Raw genomic sequence first — 22,565 nt, 5'->3', positions numbered from 1 at the left:
TGAGACAAGCCAACCTTGATGACATGATGCCTCTTCTACAAGTGAGACAAACACTGAGCAGGTCAGACGTTTTCACCATTGTTCATCATAACACAGAGGGACTGCCAGCTCACATTAATGACATCAAGAGTCACCATGAATTGTGTCTAGCAGATGTTTTGTGCCTAACAGAAACACACCTGCGGGGCTCTTTTGTCGCAGAGAGTCTCCACTTGAAAATTACAGTTTGTTCAAACGCAACAGACACCTGTCCTACACAAACTTTCCCCAGATGGCAAACAGAAGTGGTGGTGGAGTTGCTGTTTATGTGAAAAGTGACATTCAAGTGCATGAAAAACAGTACATCCATAATGTAACTGACCTTGAATTTCTGGCTTTAAAGGTTGAAGCACCAGTCAGTGCACTGATTGCAGTTGTGTACAGACCTCCAGACTACACTCTGAGGCCATTCCTGAAAAACCTGGTAAGCCTATTAGACTCATTAGAGATCATGGACTGTCATCCCATCATAGTGTGTGGTGATTTTAATGAGAATGTTTTATCCAGTGCAAACAAACCAATCCTGGAGCTGTTTGAGTCTAGGGGATATGCACAGGTCATCACTACCCCTACCACAGAGAAGAACACACTGCTTGACCTAATTTTCATTTCTCAGCCAGAGCGATGTCTCCATTCTGGAGTCATGAAGACCTACTATAGTTACCATGACCCTGTATACTGTGTATTGTCCTGTGATGATTCATGATCTAGATCTTTGACTACAGTAAGTAATTTATATTTTTGAATGACTTAAGAAAGTAGAGCGATATTTAAAAGTTGACTTAAGAAAAATGCCCTGCATTGCAGTATAATGTTTGAATTTTTACATAAAATACAATTAAATGAATTAAATAATGATATCAGTAAAATATGACAATTTTATTTATTACAGAAAATCTAAAAATCAGTAATCTATGAATGTCAGAAAAATCAAATATAGCAGTTTAAAACGAACAGTGTAGGCATATCCTCTCTGCAGCCAGGCTTCAAAATCCTGCCAGGCTGCCCCAGTCTCACTGTGGCTGGGAGGGAGGGAGGGTGGACCAGAGGATTGCCCACACAACAAATAAATGTTCAACAGCTTCTTCATTGTTTCTGAGAGAACAACACAGACTAACGTTTGCTTTTTAAAAAGAAAAAAAAAAAAAGAAAAAAAAAAAAAAAAAACCTAATTACAGCAATAATGACAGTTAAGCCAGTTTATCTGTGCCTCTATTTTGAAATAATATTTACAAAATGTTATTGATTTCAGTTTGTTATAATCTTTAAACTTTTTCAAAAGTATATGATTATATTTTTGGACAAATCTTACGATGAAACATACATTTTATGAGCTTTTATCATGTTTCAGCCAGTGCATTTATCAGGGTGGGTCTGGGTTGATAAATGCACTGGCTGATAACTTCACATTTCTGGCCAGAAATGTTTCAGCAGTGTTACATATGCACTACATATGTTACACTTGCTTTTTGTTACCAGCTGATACCCTACATTTGTATAGACATTGGATGGTGTGAGGCTGGGGAGTTGAGTGGAGTGGGTGGGTGGGAGTTGAGTGGGCAGGTATGGTGGGAGGTTGTTAGGCTTCTTTCTTTTTTTTTTTTTTGTTAAGAGAGACACAGTCCTCCTGTGTCTTCTCCAAGCTTCACATGTACAATCCAACAGTGTGAAGCACATAGCAGCCAGAAACTGTAATGCCACAGATCAGAGAGGCTTCATCATCACCATCTTCGCCAGTACGATCAGAGCGTGAGACTTCACATCTAGAAGTCCTCCTTCTAGCTTGTCCCACAAGCAGTCGGTGAGATTTACTCACAACAAAAGGGTTAATGACATTATTTCCATGAAAACGTATTAATTCTTTGTAAAGTGTTTAAATTGTGTTTTCACTTGACCTTAGGAGTGTTATTTTGAGTGTATTTTAATATCTGTACTCAGGTGTTTCCTCTGTGATCCATCCCTTCAGAGCTGAGACACTCAGGACTGAACAGACTGCACAGTTTCTGTGACCGAGCCTCCAAAACATCTTCTTTGAAACCACACATGATAGAAGGGCTTTATATTTGCAGCAGCACTACTAAAGGTATTCAGTTTATTACAGGATGTGTTTGTTTCTTAGGACCAGCTCCAAGCGCACACTACCTAACATATACACCTTTCTGTTCATTACAAACCAACTACTCTGGATCATATGGCCAGTTGGCAGGAATGTTGCTGCAGGAAAACATCCCTGGAGATCACCATCATTGCCAGACTGACTGTGCCTCCTCTGTGCAGTGTCAAGATCCTCCCTAAATGAGTGTGTAAGTTAACATTTTCATTATTTTATTCCTTTGACAAGTATCACCGGTATTTACATTTACAACTACATATGTTCCTGTTTTCTGCTCTTCTTTTAAAGTCCTCAGCTATCCTGCTTCTGTGCTGCTTGCCACACATCAAACACTGGCCGGATGACAGGGAGGATCCACTCTGAAGTCACTGGACATGATGAGGATCATATGGGACTTTATAGTTTCACAGAAACGTTGTGCTCTTTGATTACAGGTTTTAAATGGACATAATGACTGCCTCTCTCTGATCAACAGGCTAAAGGATTGTTTTCATTGTTAGAGCTCTGTACAATGTATGCTTATTTAATATTTCATCACAGAGCAAACCTTTATTTATTTAACATATTTTTATTTTGTTTTACTGTTGAATTAACTGTGGGGATTTTTTTTAAGTGGGCACTCAGGATGTCATATGACCAGAAATGTGGTAACTGGAATTCTACAGTATGTTAAAAAAAATCTGCTAAGAACAAAACACACAAAAACCCCAAGAGAACTCAAATTCGTTCCATGTAATCCAATCTAAAACATTTTAAACTGCTGAACAGCAACACAAACAGTGTTAAAGAAACAGTGTTAACAGAATAATTATGATGAGTTTGTACCAAAGTTTCAGGTCACATGGCACACCTAGTGTGTAGTGCGGGGTATCAGCTGGTAAGTATAGGTTTTTCATATTTGTGTCCTTAGAGTTCAGATAGATAAAGCCTTGTGTATAATAATTAGTCATAACCACAACTCAAAGTCAGGGACTAACTAAATCTGTGACTTTGTGTCTGAGCCCAGGTTAAAACACTGTGTTAAAAAGCATTTAGTGGCATGGCTGAACAATGCTGTAAACTAATGATACTTATTTATCCATGTTCACAAAAAGGACTAATGTGTTTATTTGATTATTTTATGTGTTAAACTGTGTTACCACCTTAGGCTTTCATTTGAGTTTACTCAAAATCTCTATACAGTTCTCTTTTACCACTGTGTGGACACTGTTTACAATAAAACATAAAAAGAATGAGTAATAAAAAGATGTGTAGACAGATCAGTAGATTAAGTAGACCAATAGAAACAGCTGTTCAGCCATGTTCTAAGAAACCAACACAATTTAAAAGGTTCAGGATTGTGGTTTTAAAAGTTGAATTTTCATGTATTTCATATGTTGCTTATTATTTTTATTTGGTTATTTAATTTAGTTATTTTTATTTATTCTCCTGTGAAGTGTTTAACAAAAATAGCTACTTTAATTTCAATTTTATTTGTTTATTATTTGGTAATTTGTTCTTTAAGAATCGAGTCTGTGCCAAAAACTAAAGTTGAACAGACACATGACAGGATCAGATTATTAACACCTTAAAACATTGCAACGTCTCTTTTTAAAATGATTTTTATTCTATTTCGAAAAAAACATTTGTTGAATTAATTTAAGTCCTTTTCAGAAAGAAGCTGTACAATATGACTTAAGATTTTTATGTTATTTTCTATGACATACAAAACAAATTGATGTACGTAATACCATTAAACATGATATACACATGTGTATATGTCTGAAAAACATTATGCTGTATATTAAAGCTTGTGTTTTCTCCAGAATGTTTGTTCATCTTTTCAGTTCAATTCAACAAATTTGTTTTTACATTTATTTTTATTATTTTTTTTATGAATTAGAGATTTATAATACATAATTCCACTCTTTAAGTGATTAGAAGAATATGAACTTTTGTTATTCATTCAGAGGTTTTCTGACTAAATTTTCTTTTGTCATTACTCATCTTTTTCTAATTTATATTTTAAACATGTTCAGCTATTTTCCAACTTCTTCTGTGTGAAAATCAGCTTTCAAAAGTTCTGCACATTTGTTTTCAGGTTAAAGATTCTGTATTTTCCAGCTAATTCAACATTTTTAGCTTAATATTCAGCAATTAATTCATTTCAGTGCATACATTCAGATTCAAGCATTCACACTGCAGTTTCTTCAGAAAATGCACTTTCTAGTTTTTATTATTATCTATTCCGTACGTTTTTTGTAGTCCTACTACTTCAAAACCGTTCAACTTAGAAAAACCATTCAAACACCGTTAGATTCCTCTTCTTTTGGACACGACTGCTTCTATTTTTCTCTTTTTTAACATTTATATTTTTAATTTTATTCAACTTTTTTCAACAAAAATTTCCCATGTATTTCAATGGGGAGACCCTTCAAATCCTCATTCAACTTACTCATTTTTAAACTCCTACTACTTCCACATACGTTGACATAGAGCCACCATTCAAACTTTAAAACGAAGACAAGACATTCAACTATTCAACTTGTATTTATCTTTTCAATATCTATTATACTTTTTCTTCAGTTCCAGTTTAAGTTTCATGATGATTTTTCAGCCGTTTCAGAGTTTATAATGGGTGTGTATGGGACGGAATGTTGGGGCTAGAGTGAGACAGCTCAACTGCTAGAGTGAGAGGAGCAAAAAAATTAATCTTAAAATCTTTTTTAAAACTGCTGCTGTGTCCGCAGCGTTTGCTCTGCAGGTCTGATTTTACCCTCAAAACGTAGCCATCGCTGTCCTCTTTCATCCAATGTGTTTACTATTGTACTAGGTGTTATGGTTCTTTCATAAATGTCACCAAAGCACAGCCTCCTCCCTCCAACTCCTCCATAGACTCTAATGTTAAAATGGCTCAGAAGGTTCGTTTGAAAATCAGAAGAGCATGGTGTTTTTACACTGTCACCACGTCCATATAATAAACTCCACAGGCATGAAAACTGAGAATTAGGTAGACTGGACATTGCTGCCGCTCACGGTGAAAGAATTTCGTCAATAGGACCTGTACTTTTCATTTGGGAAGGATTTGTTTCGGCCTGACTTTTCTGTTCATTTTAAGCAGCAAAAGTGAGGTGCATGTCTGTGCATGTGTATGGAGCCATTGGGTGCAGTCACTATAGCAACCAGGCTCACACCTGCCTGCCTAATGAGCTCTGTCTCTCACTGTGCCAAGATTCATCTTAAACACTTCTCTTTCAACTGCTGCTGTGTCCACAGTGTTTGCTCTACAGCCATCATTTTACCCTCAAAATGTCACCATCGTTGTTCTCTTTCCAACATTGTGTCTTTCAAAGCTCAGAAATGTAAACTTTTTAATCTATGTGGATCCAAGTGGAGGGATCACATTTTAGTCATTCAGTGATTCAAAGAATATGAACTTTTAATATTCATTTAGATGTTTTCTGACTCTAAATTTTCTTTTCTCATTACTTAGGTTTTTCTAAATTACATTTAAAACATTTTCAGCTATTTTCCAACTTCTTCTTTTAGCAATCAGCTTTTAGCAGTTCAGCACTTTTGTTTTCAGGTGAAAATTTCTGTATTTTTCATCTCATTCAAAATTTTTAACTTAAATTCAGCAAATAATTTATTTCAGTGCATACATTCAGATTCAAGCATTCACACTGCAGTTTCTTCAGAAAATGCACTTTCTAGTTACAATTCATATTCATTTGTCACTAAAGGTTAGGAGACAATTACTAAATTCCTTTTGTCCAGTATGCACTTTTTGTTAAACCAAAATGATATCATTTACCTATACTTTTTATGTAATTCAAGAGTAATCATTTATTCATTCGTACACCTCATTCAAATATTCATTATTATTTTTCCTTGAATTAACCTGTGCTAAAATTGAGCTCTACGTACCTTACCGTCCAGCAGTGTTCCAAACACCAAAATAAAGAAACCCTTAATAAAAACAGAGTAACATGAGTTATCAAGGATTCAGTGATTAGATATCCTACGATCATAGTATACAGATAGGCAAAAAATGAATTTGTACCTGTAGTGAATTGAAGAACGCGAATGCAATATGGATTCCTTCATTTGTTGGATCAGCCAGAATTCCAGCTCCCAAACCCCAAGTTATGCCAAAAAATGGTGTGAGCACAGCCAAACTCTTGGCAATAACCACTAAAACGTGCTTTTCTTCTGCTTGTGCAGCAGTTGTTCCAACCCTTCTCCTTATAATTTTGTACAAAACCACAACCAGGATAATGAGGTTTATCACCACTATTGAAAGTGCAGGGATCACAAATGCCAGCAGAGCTTTGGACTTATCCCAGTTGAGCCAGCATATAATATTTTCTCGGATGTATCCATTATCAGGTGCAGTTGCAGCTATAGTTACTGTAGCAATGATGAGAGGAGCTCCGTAGCCTAGAAAAAATCCAATGGCCAGCATAGATGCTTTAGACAAACCACCAGCAAAAACATTAGTTGTACGGTAGAGCAGCAGCATAGCTGAGGCCAGCATCCAGAAGAACAGGGCCAGGTAGAAAAAATGGATGAAAAAGGTAGCTGCAGTGCATGCTGGGGGGTTTTTAACTTCTGCATCGGAAATGGCCGCTCCAATTATAAACCAAATGTTTGCAATCAGGAGGGAAACGGCAATGTTAACAATGGCAACATGACGCAAGTAAGAGGTTTCATTCTTTCTTACTTTTCTCCAAATGAGGCCTTCAATGATGAGACATATGACCAAGGAACCCATTGAAATGCCAACTCCAATGTAGGTTATAATGTCCAAATAGAGTTTCTTCGGACTGTTCGGTGACATGAGGATGGAGAATGAGGTCAGGTGGCTGCAGTTGCAGGTGACAGTTTCCGTTTCATTTATGTTTAACACTAACTCGCAGCCCTTGCCATCCCATCCTCCCAGACCATCAAAGAGGCTGAAGTTCCAGAAGACACATTCAGGGTTTCCCAGTGTATCATTTAAAATATCAAATGTGAAAGAGATATTTTTGATTTGGCCACTGGACTGAACAAGTACAACCCTGCCGTTTATAGAGTTGAGCGATGAATTGGCCTCATTTCTTGCAGGTAGTACATTATCTAACGAGTTAAATACTATCATAGTGATTGTTTTGTTATCTCCATTAGACTCGGGTATTTCTATTGTCACTGAAGAATTAAATTCAGCATTGAAAGTGTCTGTGAATGTAGTTCTGTTTAACTGAATAAAGTCTGTCGTAATGTCAAAAGTTGCATTGACAAGATGAGATGTTATTGTTTCAAGGGAGTCCAAAAATGATGAGCTAACACTTTCAGGATCAGTGTTGTTTAAGATGCTTCTGGTGTCATTGTTATTCAGAAAGTTCCATGTTTGCTTTGTTCCATTGATGGTGAGAACCCCTGCTGTTATCAAGACATTCTAAAGTAAAGAGAAAAGAGTGATATTTGATTAAAAACATTTTCTGTTTAAAAAATGGAAAACGTCTGCAATCTAATCAACTTACCTCCATTGAATCTCTGCTAATTGAGATATCGAGGGATGAAGATTTGTTGGCGACATTGATGAGTATTCTCACAATAGCTTTAATGTTGGGAGGAGATTTAATCACTTCATCAGTATAATTGACAGTGACGTTCTTGAGCTGTTCCAAAAATACTGGCAATGTAGTGGCAGTCAAGAACTGTGAGATTTGAACAGAGGAAAGAACAATGTTGCATGTTAACTCCACTTAATAATTTTATGTATTCTACTTATTTTACTTTCTTCTACTTTTACTGCTGGTTTAAGCACAAATGATGCACTTGCTTTAAAATCTGTATCACATATGAGGCTTCTGATGCATTTTTATCATTCCCTTTTTAAGGAGAACACTGGACCACACACAGGACTATTGTGCATCAACAGTACAGATATTCAATCATAGATTGATATCAAGGTTTCAGTTGCAGCTGATAAAGTTTAACACATAAAAATTATGTTATTTTTAGATTACATACAGCCAATATAGTGATATATAATTATTATTACACATAATTATTTGCTAGTCTTGGTACCCGGAGATCAGTCTGCCAGGGCCTCTGTTCCCATTTGACGCCTGACACCCATTGCAGCCGACCCCTATGGCGCCTCCTACAGGACTGTGGGCCTACAGGAGGATGAGCCCATGTCCCTTTTGCAGGCTGTGCCTGGCCAGGCCTTGTGGACTAAGGTCCAGCCACCAGACCTTTGCCCTCAGGCACCCTCCCTAGGCCTGGCTCTGGGGCAGGGCCCCAGTAACCCTATCCCGGGCAGGGTAATCTTCTCTGGTTAGGTTGCTGCCCCCGCGATCCGGCCCCATATAAGCGGAAGAAGATAGATGGATGGATGGATGGACATAATTATTTGTTAATAATTATAATAAAAGCTAAGACAAGACCTAGAGATTGGTGATAGAAATTATATTTACTGCTTGCTTCCATGAAGCTCCTTATGCACTGTTCTTTAACTACTCTGGAGGCCTTATAGAGTTTGAAGGTCTGTAGTGATTTACTCTGCCAAAAATTAGTGACCTGGGGGACGGGGCTATGGGCCTCCACACCCTCTAGCAGACCGTTACATGGGGAAACCTTTTGTATACAAGCGCGTTGATCCACACAGGTGTGCACACGGGTGTTCACTGTTCGTAGACATAAACTACACCTTTCTTAGCTGCTACTTCAAAGCACATTGTGCGCTGTCTGTCCTGCATGCTGCACAACAACTTTCAATATTTAGTATTTACTGCTGTTCACACTTAGCTAGATTAACGTGATGGTGTTGTGTTTAGTATGTTGCTTTGTTTTTGTTTGTTTGTTTTTTTTGTTTTTTTTTTGCTTGTCTTCTCTTCTTTTTCTCGCAACAGGTGATCCAGGAGATTTTTTTTTTCTCTCTGTCTTTGTAAGTGCCCTTTCTCACTGTCCCTTTTCCCTTCTGTTTTTCTTTTCCTTCCTCTCTTTCTTTCTCCCTTTCCTATCCCCCAGTCATGTCTGTCCCATCTGTAACAACTGAAAATAAAATAAATAATAACAACAAAGTTTGATCAAATGGACCAATACGGCAATGCCATGATGATCCATTTGGCAAAATAAATCCATTTGGTATCCTTGTTGGTCTTCAGACAACAATTCTGACGGCTAAAGAACCAAATGGGACAGACAAAAAAAAAAAAAAAAAAAAAAAATTAGTGACCTCTGCACACTATGTGCATTGGTGTCTGGTGACACTATGATTCTACCATTTCGTGGCTGAGTTTCTACCATACCCAGTCTCTTCCACAAAGTGAGAAAGATCAAAGAATTGACTGTGGACTTTAGGAGGACCAGGAAACCAGTGACCACTGGGGTTGATTGGGACATTGTGGAGGACTATAAATACCTCAGAGTGAACACTGACAATAAACTGGAGTGGGTTAAAAACACAACTGCACTCTACAGGAAGGGCCAGAGTTTTCTCTATTTTCTGAGGCAGCTGAGGTCTTTTAACATCTGTTGGATAATACTCATAGTTTTCTATGAATCTGTTGTGGGCAGTGCTGTCCTCTGTGATGTTGCATGCTGTACCCATTTTAGGTGGTGTCGGAGAGTAGGATGATATCTAAGATAAGTTCAATACTGGACAATACCTCCCACCAACTCCATCACAGTTGCAGAATTAGGGTTTGGCTCAGACCATTACTACATCTGACCTCTGTATATTCTATACATATGTATACACACACACACACACACACACCTACATATTTAATAATGTGCATACATTCTTATATTTGTAAATATATTTATCCTTACAGTTCTCATATTGCTATTCTTATATTTCCCTTGTTTCTTGTATTTTGCACACCACTGTTGCTTGAAGTTTTGCACACAAGAATTTCACTCACATGTGCTGTACCAGTGTACCAGTAATTTGATGTAACAATAAAAGTAATTTGATTTGATTTGCATTGTGTTTCCTTAATCTAATCAATAGGGATGCACCGATACCGATACTGGTATCGGGTATCGGGGCCGATACTGTAAAATGTGTGCGTACTTGTACTCGTAAAAGTTAACCGATACCATGAACCGATACTAATGTAGCCCGGATGGGAATTTGGGAGTGGATACTCATAATTCCCATGGACTTAAACGCCACGGTAACATAAGGTGTTCACAGTTGATGTTATGTGATGTAACTCTACCCTGAATGTAATTTGCCCTGTAATATGTCGCAAGGTAAATACAGGTAATTAGAGCAATCAAACTGTTATGTTAATCATAAAAGTATTATTTTATGGTATGTAACTCTGAAGGGAGTTAAAATATTGTTCAGAGTTCTCATTTTCTGGAGGCCCATGAAGGTAGCATAAAACGGGACCTGTGTATCTGTTGCAATGGAGGAGGAGAACAGAACGGCATGGAGAGATGCACGAGGTTAGCTGAACCAAAGTGAGAGACTCGGCTAGTTTTACTGAGGTTAACCAGCACAAAAGAGTGTGTGACTAGAAAACTGACCGTGTGAGAGCTTCACAACAGAGTGTGGGTGAAGTGACTTTTTGTTTCAATGGTCGCACCACCGTGCTGTGTTTCCAGCTACGATCGCCGAGGCTAAAGGCTAGCCCGGACTGCTTGGCTTCGCCAAGGGGGCAGCCGCTATGGACTGTCGGAGAGCTGGACAGTGACGGGCTAACGCGCTGTAGCAGAGACAGCATCGGTCCGCAGGGAGTGGATTTAGTGTGGGACTGGTGAACGGCGATCTACCGATCAGCTGAACTGTAAGTCAGACTTTGTGCTCTTACTGGGAGAAGAGGATTTTTCTCCATCGTCCGGCGTGAGCAGCAAACAGGCCTGCAACAAGTGTGAATGTGAGTGTGTGGAGCCGATGTGTGAATATTGTGTGTTTAGTGGATTTATATAACGTGTTTTGGAGTGTATATTAGTGAGTCACTTACCAAAAGGTGATAACATAAGTTGGGTTGTTTAATATAATTTGAAAGGGAATTATTTCATTTATACAGTGTATTTCATTTGGTTAAGGAATTGGAATATCATTTGAGTTTAAAAAAGGGATGTGTTGTACAGTATTTGTCTCTGCCCTTACGTTCAGTGAACGTTTCGTTTGGGTTAAAGAGTTGTCTGGGGTCGTTTCTTTACTACTGGTTAAGTTTAACTTGTGTGTGGTAGAAGTATCGGTTTTTGTACTCGGTATCGGCAAGTACTCAGATCCAAGTATCGGTATCGGATCGGTTTGAAAAAATTGGTATCGTTGCATCCCTACTAATCAATGATTCATGAACTGTTGTTGGAAACAACCAGAGAGCTAGGTTACCTGGGACTGGTCAAGCAGCTCCTGAACTGGCAACAGGATGCAGTTGTATTCAACATCGTCAAATTTCTTATTTTCCTTACACACTGCAGTTATTTCTCCCACCTTATTTGGTCCCACAAGTTTTGGATAACAGGGCACTGCAGCTTTGTAACCTATATCTCCTTGGCCAAATGTGTCATTTATACAGTAAGCGCCTATGAAGAGAGAAAAAATACATCAGCAGTTTTAATATGCATTTTTCATTTTGTATGTTTGACTGTATGCTCATGATCATACTTGTGAATATCTGAATGTACTAACTGATACTCACTCTGTGAGGATAACTGTAGTGTTATTGCTTTTGTAAATACGGGTTGGGTTTTTGACTTGCAGGTGAATGTCTTTTCCTCCTGTTCACAACCTTGAGGTGCAATATAATTATAGGTAATCGAATTACCTATAGGAGAATTAGAGAGTAGGACAATATCAAGATTGAAAAGTTAAAAAATATTAATCACATTAAATATGTTTTAGTGAAAGATGCTGTGATATAAAATGTTTCTCAATCACAGATTTGCATTTTGTTGATTTTTGAGTTTTGCTTACCTGCACCAGAAAAGCCCTGAAACTCAACCTCATACCCATCACTCACACTGCAATTCAGAGCCACACTTTCTCCGAGACATTGCACATACTGTCTGATTGGTGAGACTGTGATTGTGGGTTTTGTTTTCAGACTAAATGATTTTTCAGATTTCTGGCGAAAAAATGCTTTGTCGTTTGTGCGCATCAGCCTACATTCATAAACTCCTGTAATTAAAAGTGAAATGTTCAAATTAAACCAACAAAAGAGGTATAAAATATTTGTAATAACAATAACAACATTTTTGAATACTCCTGGTTTTCTGCTCTTGTACACTGAAACTTTACATTTTAGCAATCCAAGCCTAAAACAATAATGTCGATAAAATATTCATCCGTTAACTAAAGGACAGTTTGCAAGTTTCCTATCAAATTAGTTACTCCCCTCCAGTTACAATATTTCTCCATTTTTTGCCACATTTCTCCAAATGTTTTTAAACTTCTTAGCTCTGAAGATGCATTTTCCAAAATAGCTCATACATTCAGTAAGAGACTGTTTAAGCTGTGAATGCAATAACTAACATTTTGTCAACTAAGCCACTAGTTCCTTTGACATTGTGTTAACTGGGGTGGTCAAAAGTTTTAGATACTAACTGATACTACACTACACCGTTTTAGAATGACAGCTGACTTTAAAAGTGAGTCCCTTATCTCATCTAACCCAAATTTTTCTGGGAATAACCACCTGCAATTGTGTATCAAAATATTGCTTAAATGCTGAATTCAAAAGCAAAACATATTACATATTACATTCCATGTATTGTGAGGAAAAAACCTGGACTGCAAAAAACTATAAAGGAGAATATCAGGCCATTCACAATAGAATATTACAGTAAAAACACATCCTAATACTCTATTTGGACACAAATTGTCATAATCTGCAACACCTACTATAATGTGCTTGGAAACCCAAGAGGGGAAACTGTTTGTCTGCCCCCGACCAATGGTGGTACTCTTTTGCATCACTAAACTATTATTTGAGAAGTGAGCCATAGAAACTGAGAAAAACTGTATATCAGAATATTAGTGTACCTATAAATGTCACATGCCTCTCTTTAGATGCTATTGTGGTCCTTAAATCACTGGTTCAAATGCATATACTGCTCACCTGAAGTGTAACAGCTCAGCAAAGGAAAGCATTTTTGGGGGTTTTGTATTACTTTTGTATGACCAGTGTTGTGGATTTTTTGGATGACATGTATATCTATATACACTATATATCTATCTGCAATGAACATATATACTGTATATAGAGTCTTATGCACCAGACATTTTGCTCTCATCATGGTTTACTGAGGTGGTTCAGTAACAGGGCAGAAAATTGTTCTGCACTGTATTTAAATGGTATATTTTTTTGTAGGTTTTCTCTTAGAGACCTGGGCCAAACCATTGGATACCTCTTCAATACATAAAATAATTGTAGTGTTATACTTACTACACTAAGACAGACTGCACTATAATCATTTTTGGGTGAAACTTTCTCTGCAATTTGTTTTTTTAAAAGCAGCTGATGCAGAACTTACATTTTAATTTTATTAAAACTAAAATATTAAAATTAAATAAATGTTATTAAAATGTATTCCTATTAAATGCACCAATCCATTTCTTACCATCATCAGAGCTAATAAACCTTGACACAGTTAAGGTTGATATTCCATCCTTAATTGAAATTCTGTGTTCTCCATCTTCAGATATGAGCACCGTATTACGTCTCCACTCTGCTGCTGAGACAGTGCCAAAATTGAGATTCACTGGTGGAGGGCCACATGTGACAGTCACTGTTTGCTCATAAAATTCATCATTTGGCACAAACGTCAGGGGACCCGATGCTTTAAGGACACAAATGTCACACAATTGTTAAACAACTATCTGGACCGATAGATATTCACAACATTTGAAAGGAGAAATGTAAAAGACTGCCTTACCCTCAAATACCACAGGGTATGATTCTGCCAGCTTGCCAGCTATTTTTAAATTTAGTGCTTGAAAGTCTGGTGTAACAGAAGAGTTAGCACTGACTTGATATTGGGCAATGGTACTTCCACTCCTGCAACAGAAAATAGAAGCCCCTTAAAAATTTAACCACAAAAGAGTTGCCAACGCTCATGTGCCCCCACGTGATGTGTTCACTTGCACAGGCCAAACAAGTCTCATCTCAAATAACACAAACATCAAATGCCCTTATATAGCAAAAAAAAGATTACAGTAAATAGCAAATAATTAACAATTTTTTCCCCCTCAGATCCTGGTAGCTTGAGGGTCATGCACAGGATCTTTGCTGTTCCTAGGAGTGCGCAATTTTGGATATAAACCTCAGATGTTGTTCCTGGGATCTGCTGGACCCATTTGCCCAGTTTAGGAATCACTGCCTCGAGTGCTCTGATTACCACTGGGACCCATGTTGCGTTTACACTCCACAACATTCTCATTTAAAGTAAGGCTCCATTTAAAAATAAAAGAAAATAATACAATTTGAAAATTGTGCCCTTCAAATGAAGTGCTTAACCTCAGAAAAATTAAATGAATGGGGGAAAAAACATGAATTTCCCCTTTTCTGTTTCACATCCTGACTAAACAGTCTCAATCAGTTTTGCAGATAATAAATCTCATCTTAAATCTTAATAACTGTAGAGTAGCAGGGGCTCACTTTCTCCCCCTCTAAAAACTTGCTAGGAATAGTGTAGTTAATAAAAAGACATTGTGAGTTACCGGAAATTAATTAATTTTGCTTCTATTCCTTGCTTCAGTCCTTCATCTCTGATCTGTTTGAGACATTGGCAAAAAACAGGGAATAAATATGCCATATAGCTAGTGGAATGAGAACAAGAGAAAACTAAAGGACAAAGAAAAAAGGCAAAGACTTACGGTGTTGCTAACAGTTATGTGAAAGTCATTGGTTTCTTGATTGTATTCTTCCTTGAATTCAACATCCAAAGTTATTTCAAATGTCTGTGTCATTGGTGTAGTTGTTGATATTGTGGTTGTTGTTGTTGGTGGTAGTGGTATAAAGGGCACTGTTGTTGTGTTTGGCATTGTTGTAGTTGTCCCTGATGGTAATGTAGTTGTAGTTGGTGTTATACATAGACTGAAAGCTGTGGAGAATAAATTAAGATCCAAGAAAAAAAGAAAGAAGTTAACACCAGAGAATTCAAACAGAAATGAATGTATTAAAGACATATTTGAATATATTCAGTGAGTATATAATCACATTCAGGTCACATAAAAATTGTTTACTAAATTCTTACTTGAGATTGGTTGACAAATTTCTCCACCAGGAGGAAGCCTGTTGATGCACCCACAGGTTTGTGAGGTGACATTACTGCACGCACCGTATACGTCACACTTGTCACATGACCAAGCAAACTGGTCCTCACACTGACACTGCACTCCCGTAGAGACTGGAGAGCACCCTTTTCAAGACAGTTAAAAGAATGACATAACAGCTCATTACTAATACAGCACTATATAAAAAAATAGCACAAAAATTACATAAATAAGTTCAAGTCCTTACATGTGGTGAAGTTCAAGTCTTTTACTGTTAAAGACTCGATTTGAGGAGAGATGACATTTTTCACAATGTCTCTGAGTACAACAGTGATATTTGGGGGCACACTGGCTGCTGAAATGTGCAATTCAACTGTTATATAGAAGACCACTGGTGCTGTGAAGGAGAAAATGAGTGAATGCATCACATGAACCTGTCACAATGATGGGAAACAATATTTGCATGAAAATGTTGACAACAAGCTCCTGTTTTAATACCCCATTTCCACATGGTCAAAATCCTTTTGGCAGTAATCTACAACTATATTTACTTCAGCTCTCAGTTACATGAGTCACTTGGCAAATAGATTCATTTTTCGATAATTTAAATAGCTGTATTGTTACAACAAAATCCTTGATGCAAGCATTTCCATGAGGCGAGTGGAAACATTTCTCCAAGTGGTGAAGACAGGCACACAAAGGATATATACTGTCTGGAATTGTTGTCCATTTTTTAAACTTCCCTTGCCATCCATGCCCAAAGGTTCTCAATTAGATCTAGATCAGGGGATCACGTAGGATGGTCCAAAAAAGATTGATGTTATTCTCCCGAAAGAAGTCACAAGGGCAAAGGACTGTAGTGTTGTCCTGTTTAAAAACCCAGTCGTTACCACACAGACGAGGGCCTCAGTCATCAGAGATGCTCTCTGCAACATCTGGACATAGCCAGGGGCTGTTTGACACCCCTGCATCTCCTGAGGCTCCATTGTCCCAAAGCACCCCAAACTATTATGGTGCCACCACCACTGTGGTGCGTAGAAAATATCTCAAGTGGCATCTGCTTGCCAATAAAGTTACAACTATCAGGACCATCAAGGATACATTTTTTCTCATCAGAGAATAAAACTTTCTTCCACCTTTCAGTGTCCCATGTTTGGTGTTCTCTTGCAAAGTCCAAACAGTCAGTTCTGTGGCGTTCGAGGACATAAGGCCTTTGAAGATGTTTTTTATATTTGAACCCCTTCAGTCTCAGATGTCGTCTGATGGTTATGGGTTTGTAGTTGGCACCAGTAACGACCTTAATTTGGGTCGAGGATCGTCCATTGTATTGAGGGACAGCCAGTTGGATCCTGCGGCTCACTGCAGGTGAAATTGTTTGTTTCTTCCACTCAACTTTTTTGCTCCATAACCCTCAGAATCATTTAAGAAATTCCAAATGACTGTCCCACCTCAGCAGCGATGGTGCACTGCCAGAGACCCTGCTTATAGTGTTCAGCAACCCGAGCATGTTTGAAAAAGGGAAACATTTTTTGCCTTTCCCATCAGAACTTAATGACAGTGTGACTACCTGACAGAAAATGACAATGAATCCACATTTTTGCAAAGATTTGGCATTTAAAGGCAAGTGGTCCTAAACTTTTGTTCAGTTGTAAAACAGCCTGTTTCAGTTTAAGCGTTGTTTTCAATAAATTCATGTTCAAAAAATGTTTTGTCTCACTCCAGTTTCTTCTTGTTGCGTGTTGAAGCTCTATTTGAAATCTTGTTAAGATCCAAACATGCAACATATGACTTTTTAACATTTTTGAATTGGTCCTAAACTTTTGAATGGGACTGTACATGAATATATAAAGTATTAACAGAGAACTAATTAACAAAATCACATAAATAGGATGTGATTCCACTTAAATAGCTGTGTAGTTAAAACAGCAGTGATGCAGTTTTTCATATTTTAAAATGCAAGTGATGATCAAGCGCTAAAAAACATTATACTTTACATTTCATACATCATACCATATGTTGTAGTAGGTATTGTTATTACTGGTGTTGTGACTGTGAAAACAGAAAAAAGCAGTAGTTCAGATTTCAGCACACTTTTCTTATATTTCAAATTTCTCTTTTCCAAATGCAGCCATATAAATATCTGTGTTGGTACAACAAAAGTGATTCATGTTTTAGATTTTACAGAGCAACTGATGATCTGGAGCTCACACAAAGACATTTATTCTTCACTTTACATTTCAAACACCATACCGTTTATTGCTGTAGTTTCTGGTGTTGATGGTGTTATTACGGTGGCCCCTAGAGACAAAGCACGTGCAAACTCCAAAACACATGCAAACTCCAAAACACTTGCAAACTCCAAAACACTTGCAAACTCCAAAACACATGCAAACTCCAAAACACTTGCAAACTCCAAAACACTTGCAAACTCCAAAACACAACGGAAGTGCTCCAGGACGCTAGGGGCAGTGTTGAGCTCGATTTGCAAAATAAACGGCAAGTTTGTCTGTATGGGACGGTTGCCTAGCAACCATGATACTAACCGCTGGAAACGTGTCATACAACTTTGTTTGACAGAAATGAAGGAGAACATATTTTGTTCATTTGTTTGTTTGTTTCTACAAGAGCTTTGTGTGATTTAATAAGTATCTGAGGCTGAGACCACAGGACTGTAAAACATGATTTCTGGGCTTCATTTCTGTACTGAACAGTCATTTAAGATAAGTTAGCAAATAACATTTAGCTAATGTTGTTCATGAGACTAAAGTCATATCACTTTGGTAATGTAAATATAATATGGCCAATATTATAGTTATTATATTAATCATTATTAGTTATTACAGCAGTGAACATGAACTCTGTGTCAAATACTGAGCTTCAGTAAAGATTCAAGTTGCAGTTATTTATATGTCTAATCACCTTAAATCTTCATTCAAAGACAAGTATCTTTCACAGTGCATATAGGTGTATCATATATAAGAGACAAATGTTGTTCCTTCAGTATGTTGGCATTACTAAATTTGGCTCATTGCTTACATATATTTATAAAAAATGTTACAAGCAAAACAAAATGTACGAGCTGTGATAAGTGTTTCTGATAGAATGAAGAGTAGACTGATATATTAAATATTCCTTTATTGGGTGAGAAAATCAGACCATGTCATAACTGCTTTAAGTCATACAGAATAGATATCAGAGCCTTAAACAGGCTGACTTCTGCTAAATGGGTCAAACTGGGCAGAACGTAAACAAACACATAACATCCTTATAGAATATGATGTAACACTATAGATCAACTTAGCTCAGAATATATAAAGCATATAAACAATTACAGCAATATGATGCAACAAACACAGCAGTGCTACTAATCCAAAATACTCAAAGCTTCATAGAACTGAAACAAACATTTATTTTTAGCTCCATTCTGCTGCTGATACATACTTTAGGTTTCTGAATATTAAACTTGTTGCTGCCTTTCATAGTGTGTAACTTGAAGGCCCTGAGTACTTTCTCCCACACTGAAAACACTGGAATGATCAAATTATCTGAACATTACCTAATAAGACTGATTCAGGACAGACAATTAGTTATTTTAAATGTTTCTAGCAGTCCTTCACAAACAGGAACAGTCTGTCTATTCTCCCCATCTGTCAGCTGCTGCTGGCTCTTCCTCCTCCTCTTCCTCACACACTGCTGAGTGTGTCCTGGTGGATCATCAGGGGTGCAAAGCCTCACAGATGATGTGCAGCAGTGGGTCCCTCAGTCTGTCCTCACTCTGGACACTTGCAGTCGTCACACATGGAAATCAAATGTGTGATAAGCTGCAGGATTCAAACACAAGTGTAACTTATAAATACATGTTCATACTTTTATTCCACAATCAGAGAGAAAGAAAAAGAGAGGGAGTGCAGGACAGACAGACAGGTGACAGTCTCAGGTGTACAGACTGCTACAAAACAGCACAAGAGAAGGAGGATTTAGTGTTTGTGTTATTACGAGTGCTAAACAAGAAGAGTTCCCAGATGGTACAGTGGACACATGTGTGACTCCTGTGATTAAAGCATCTTTCTTTCAGCTTAACGAGTGAACCGTCAGCTCGTTCAAACACACGTTAAAGTCCGTTTGGCTCGACACCACCGAACAGAGGCAGCAATATAACATAGCTAACATTAACAGTGCAGTGAATCCTGCTTGTGCCGTGATATTCAGGACTGCAAACCGAGCAGCATCACTGACTTTCAGCTTGTTGTGTTTGTGGATATATGACTGACTTTAATTATCCATAAAATCATCACATTCTCTGTAAGATTAATGTCAACTATTGAACGGCGTATATTTTGAAGTAAAGGCTTTAAAACCAAGTCAGTACAAACATTGCTAATGTCACATAACTTTCCCGACATGTGGCCAACAGTAATGTTTTAATGTTCTTCATTATAAAAACATTTGCGCATAAATAAGTGACATGATATTCAGTACTTACTTTTGAAAGTTTACTCTTCGGCCGCTCCACGTTTTTTTTCGGCAAAATTATCCACACCACCGCCGCGCTATGACATCTGGGATATGTTGGGCCATGAAGGCTACACCGACCCATCCTTAAAATTCAGGGAAATTAAGGACGCATTTGAGGGCCGCATTTCGAGCAGCCTTTGAATTGGGACAGCCTTCGTCGTGTCGCTGTGTGCGTGTCGGCCTTAAAATGCGGCCTTTAAGGCTGCAGACAGCCCAAATCCGGTCATTGGTACTTCCTGGCTTGTGTAGTTACTAGGTAACAAAAGCTCAACACTGCCCCTAGCGTCCTGGAGCACTTCCGTTGTGTTTTGGAGTTTGCAAGTGTTTTGGAGTTTGCATGTGTTTTGGAATTTGCAAGTGTTTTGGAATTTGCAAGTGTTTTGGAGTTTGCAAGTGTTTTGGATTTTGCAAGTGTTTTGGAGTTTGCAAGTGTTTTGGATTTTGCAAGTGTTTTGGAGTTTGCAAGTGTTTTGGAGTTTGCAAGTGTTTTGGAGTTTGCAAGTGCTTTGTCTCTAGGGGCCACCGGAGTTTGCAAGTGTTTTGGAGTTTGCAAGTGTTTTGGAGTTTGCAAGTGTTTTGGAGTTTGCAAGTGCTTTGTCTCTAGGGGCCACCGTATGTTATGACTATAAAACAGGAAAAAAAGCAGCAGTTTAGATTTTTGCATACTTTTTTGTGAACCAGATTAATATCTCTAAATGCAGGCACAGAATCTAATTTAAATTAACCTGGCCACGTACATATTATGTCTTTAATATCAAGTGTTTGCTTTAACGACAGGAAGCAGTACACAACAAGTGCTGTGCTTATATATGTGCTTACATATCATCACCATATAAGCCTTGGTGAAATTGTTGAAAGACTTTAGGTGAGTAAATACAGTAACTACAAATTTTTTAATGATATTTACTGCAAAACAATACTTTTAAGAAGGAACAAGGAAAGCAAGAAGAATGTTCACATACCAGGAGTTGTTGTTGGACATGGAGAAATATCTATGGAGGAAATTTAGGGTTTTGACAAAAATGATTAACAGCAAAGAAGACAACAAAACACAATTAAGAAAAGAGACAAAAAACAAAACAAGTACAAGAGCACACCATTATTTCTAACAACAGAAAGTTTACACTGAAGTTTAATAGATGATTCTAAGTAACCGTAGCTATATGTTGATGAGCACATCCTGGTCAGATACATTCATTAAGGTCTTTGGTAAAAGCACTTTTCTCTAGCAAAAGCGAGAAGATTTCAGTGCTTACTTGTGATTCATTTACAAAACTCTCCATTAGAAGGAAAGAAATATGATCACATTTCTATGTGACGAATGACATAAAAAATGTAACGAACGTTATTACTGGGCAGGTAGGGATAGATCTAGAAAGAATAATGTGGTGTGGCTTGATATTGGATGATTTTATGTAAAAACAATATGACTGGATCTGTAGATCTGTATTGGTGTATTGGTATTGTGATTGTAATAAACAAGTCTATTTAAGAAATTGTATCTCTTCTCTATGATATCTGGGAGTGGTCTTATCAAAAAGTGGATGCATTCCATAAGATAAGTGAAATTCATCACGGACCATGATGGACCTTTTGTGCATTTCCACAAAAGGTATTTAAGGTATTTATTTAATCAACAACACTGCTCTTACCATCTTAATTCCCATGGAAGCAGTAATAGTTTATTAAAAGAAGCTTACGTGCAAATTTTAAGTAAGCTCAACAAATATAAGCAAATTTTGTCTGTTGATTTTGGATCATAGGGTATCTTGCTATGGTAAATGTACAGTTTCTCTATTTTCTATGGAGAGTAAACAGGAACCTTAATATGCAATAAACAATATAGAGAAAAACATAAGATAAAGGTGACTGGAGAGAAGTTGAAGCTGAAGTTTAGGTTTTTTTTCTTTTGCCATACTGTAAAAAGAGTTTAAAAAACAAACCAATATAATAATCATTTTTGGTTGGTTTGCAATATTGGGGGTGTCTGTGCTGCAGAGCAAGGAGTTAGAAACTGGCCATGACAGAGGCTTACTTGTGATTGGTTCGCAGAACTCTCCACCAGGAGGAAGCGCTTGGATGCATTCACAGGTTTGGGAGGTGACATTACTGCATGCACCGTATAGGCCACACTTGTCACATGACCAGGCAAACTGGTCCTCACATTGACACTGCGGTCCTCCAGTGGAGTTTGGATAGCACCCTGATAAAGACATTTAAGACAGTTACCAAACACACCTCATAAATCATGCACCAGAGTATGAACACTTTTAAATGTGACTGAGTCCAAAAATTCTTACATGTGGTGAAGTTCAAGTCTTCTAGTATTAAAGACACAGTAATATTTTGGGGAAAGGACACGTTTCTCACATAGCCTCTGAATAGATCAATGAAATTTGGGGGCAGACTGGGTATTGGGAAGAGCAAGTTCAAGTCTATATTAAACTCCACTGGCTCTGTAGAAGAGACAAGATGAAAATCGTCACAAAACTCTTTCACAATTATGAGAAACAGCATTTACATAAATTGTTTATGAACAAACATCCCATTTATCTAACATGTTTCTATGTCTTTTGAGATTTACAGGACCAAAAGTAGTACAGTAATTCTTAAATTATTAATTCAGATTGTTTTTCAGCTCCATTGTGACAGGTGTAAAAAAAAAAAGAAAAAAAAAAAAGGAGCACCTAG

General features: G+C 37.5%; 1 protein-coding gene and 1 long non-coding RNA gene across 4 annotated transcripts in view; one reads left to right on the top strand and one right to left on the bottom strand.

Moving 5' to 3' along the window:
• Window positions 1-22,565, bottom strand: part of LOC116321235 (adhesion G protein-coupled receptor F4-like) — a 60,291-nt gene that overhangs the window by 20,820 nt on the left and 16,906 nt on the right. The window contains exons 10-25 of the mRNA XM_039610094.1: window positions 22,175-22,330; window positions 21,910-22,077; window positions 20,837-20,866; window positions 17,370-17,408; window positions 15,607-15,756; window positions 15,341-15,505; window positions 14,961-15,187; window positions 14,805-14,857; window positions 14,021-14,142; window positions 13,706-13,924; window positions 12,060-12,263; window positions 11,785-11,910; window positions 11,475-11,668; window positions 7,654-7,830; window positions 6,195-7,568; window positions 6,059-6,100 (exon numbers count right to left, since the gene is read on the bottom strand). Of these exons, the coding sequence (XP_039466028.1) occupies window positions 6,059-6,100; window positions 6,195-7,568; window positions 7,654-7,830; window positions 11,475-11,668; window positions 11,785-11,910; window positions 12,060-12,263; window positions 13,706-13,924; window positions 14,021-14,142; window positions 14,805-14,857; window positions 14,961-15,128 (2,679 nt within the window). The 5' untranslated portion in view covers window positions 15,129-15,187; window positions 15,341-15,505; window positions 15,607-15,756; ... (2 more) ...; window positions 21,910-22,077; window positions 22,175-22,330. The remainder of the gene's footprint in view (window positions 1-6,058; window positions 6,101-6,194; window positions 7,569-7,653; window positions 7,831-11,474; window positions 11,669-11,784; window positions 11,911-12,059; window positions 12,264-13,705; window positions 13,925-14,020; window positions 14,143-14,804; window positions 14,858-14,960; window positions 15,188-15,340; window positions 15,506-15,606; window positions 15,757-17,369; window positions 17,409-20,836; window positions 20,867-21,909; window positions 22,078-22,174; window positions 22,331-22,565) is intronic.
• Window positions 403-2,500, top strand: LOC120439279. 3 transcript variants are annotated; one of them, XR_005612514.1, is made up of 5 exons: window positions 403-463; window positions 547-763; window positions 2,006-2,122; window positions 2,239-2,342; window positions 2,441-2,500. It is a non-coding gene; the product is annotated as an uncharacterized LOC120439279 (long non-coding RNA). The 3 variants fall into 3 exon arrangements; XR_005612513.1 differs by having other exon boundaries at window positions 424-763; XR_005612515.1 differs by lacking the exons at window positions 403-463; window positions 547-763 and adding an exon at window positions 1,784-1,840.

The sequence above is a fragment of the Oreochromis aureus genome, linkage group 3 (genome assembly GCF_013358895.1).
Source record: "Oreochromis aureus strain Israel breed Guangdong linkage group 3, ZZ_aureus, whole genome shotgun sequence".
NCBI lineage: Eukaryota > Metazoa > Chordata > Actinopteri > Cichliformes > Cichlidae > Oreochromis > Oreochromis aureus.
The sequence above is the reverse complement of the archived record's forward strand: the minus strand, read 5'-3'. Positions and strand labels throughout refer to the sequence as shown.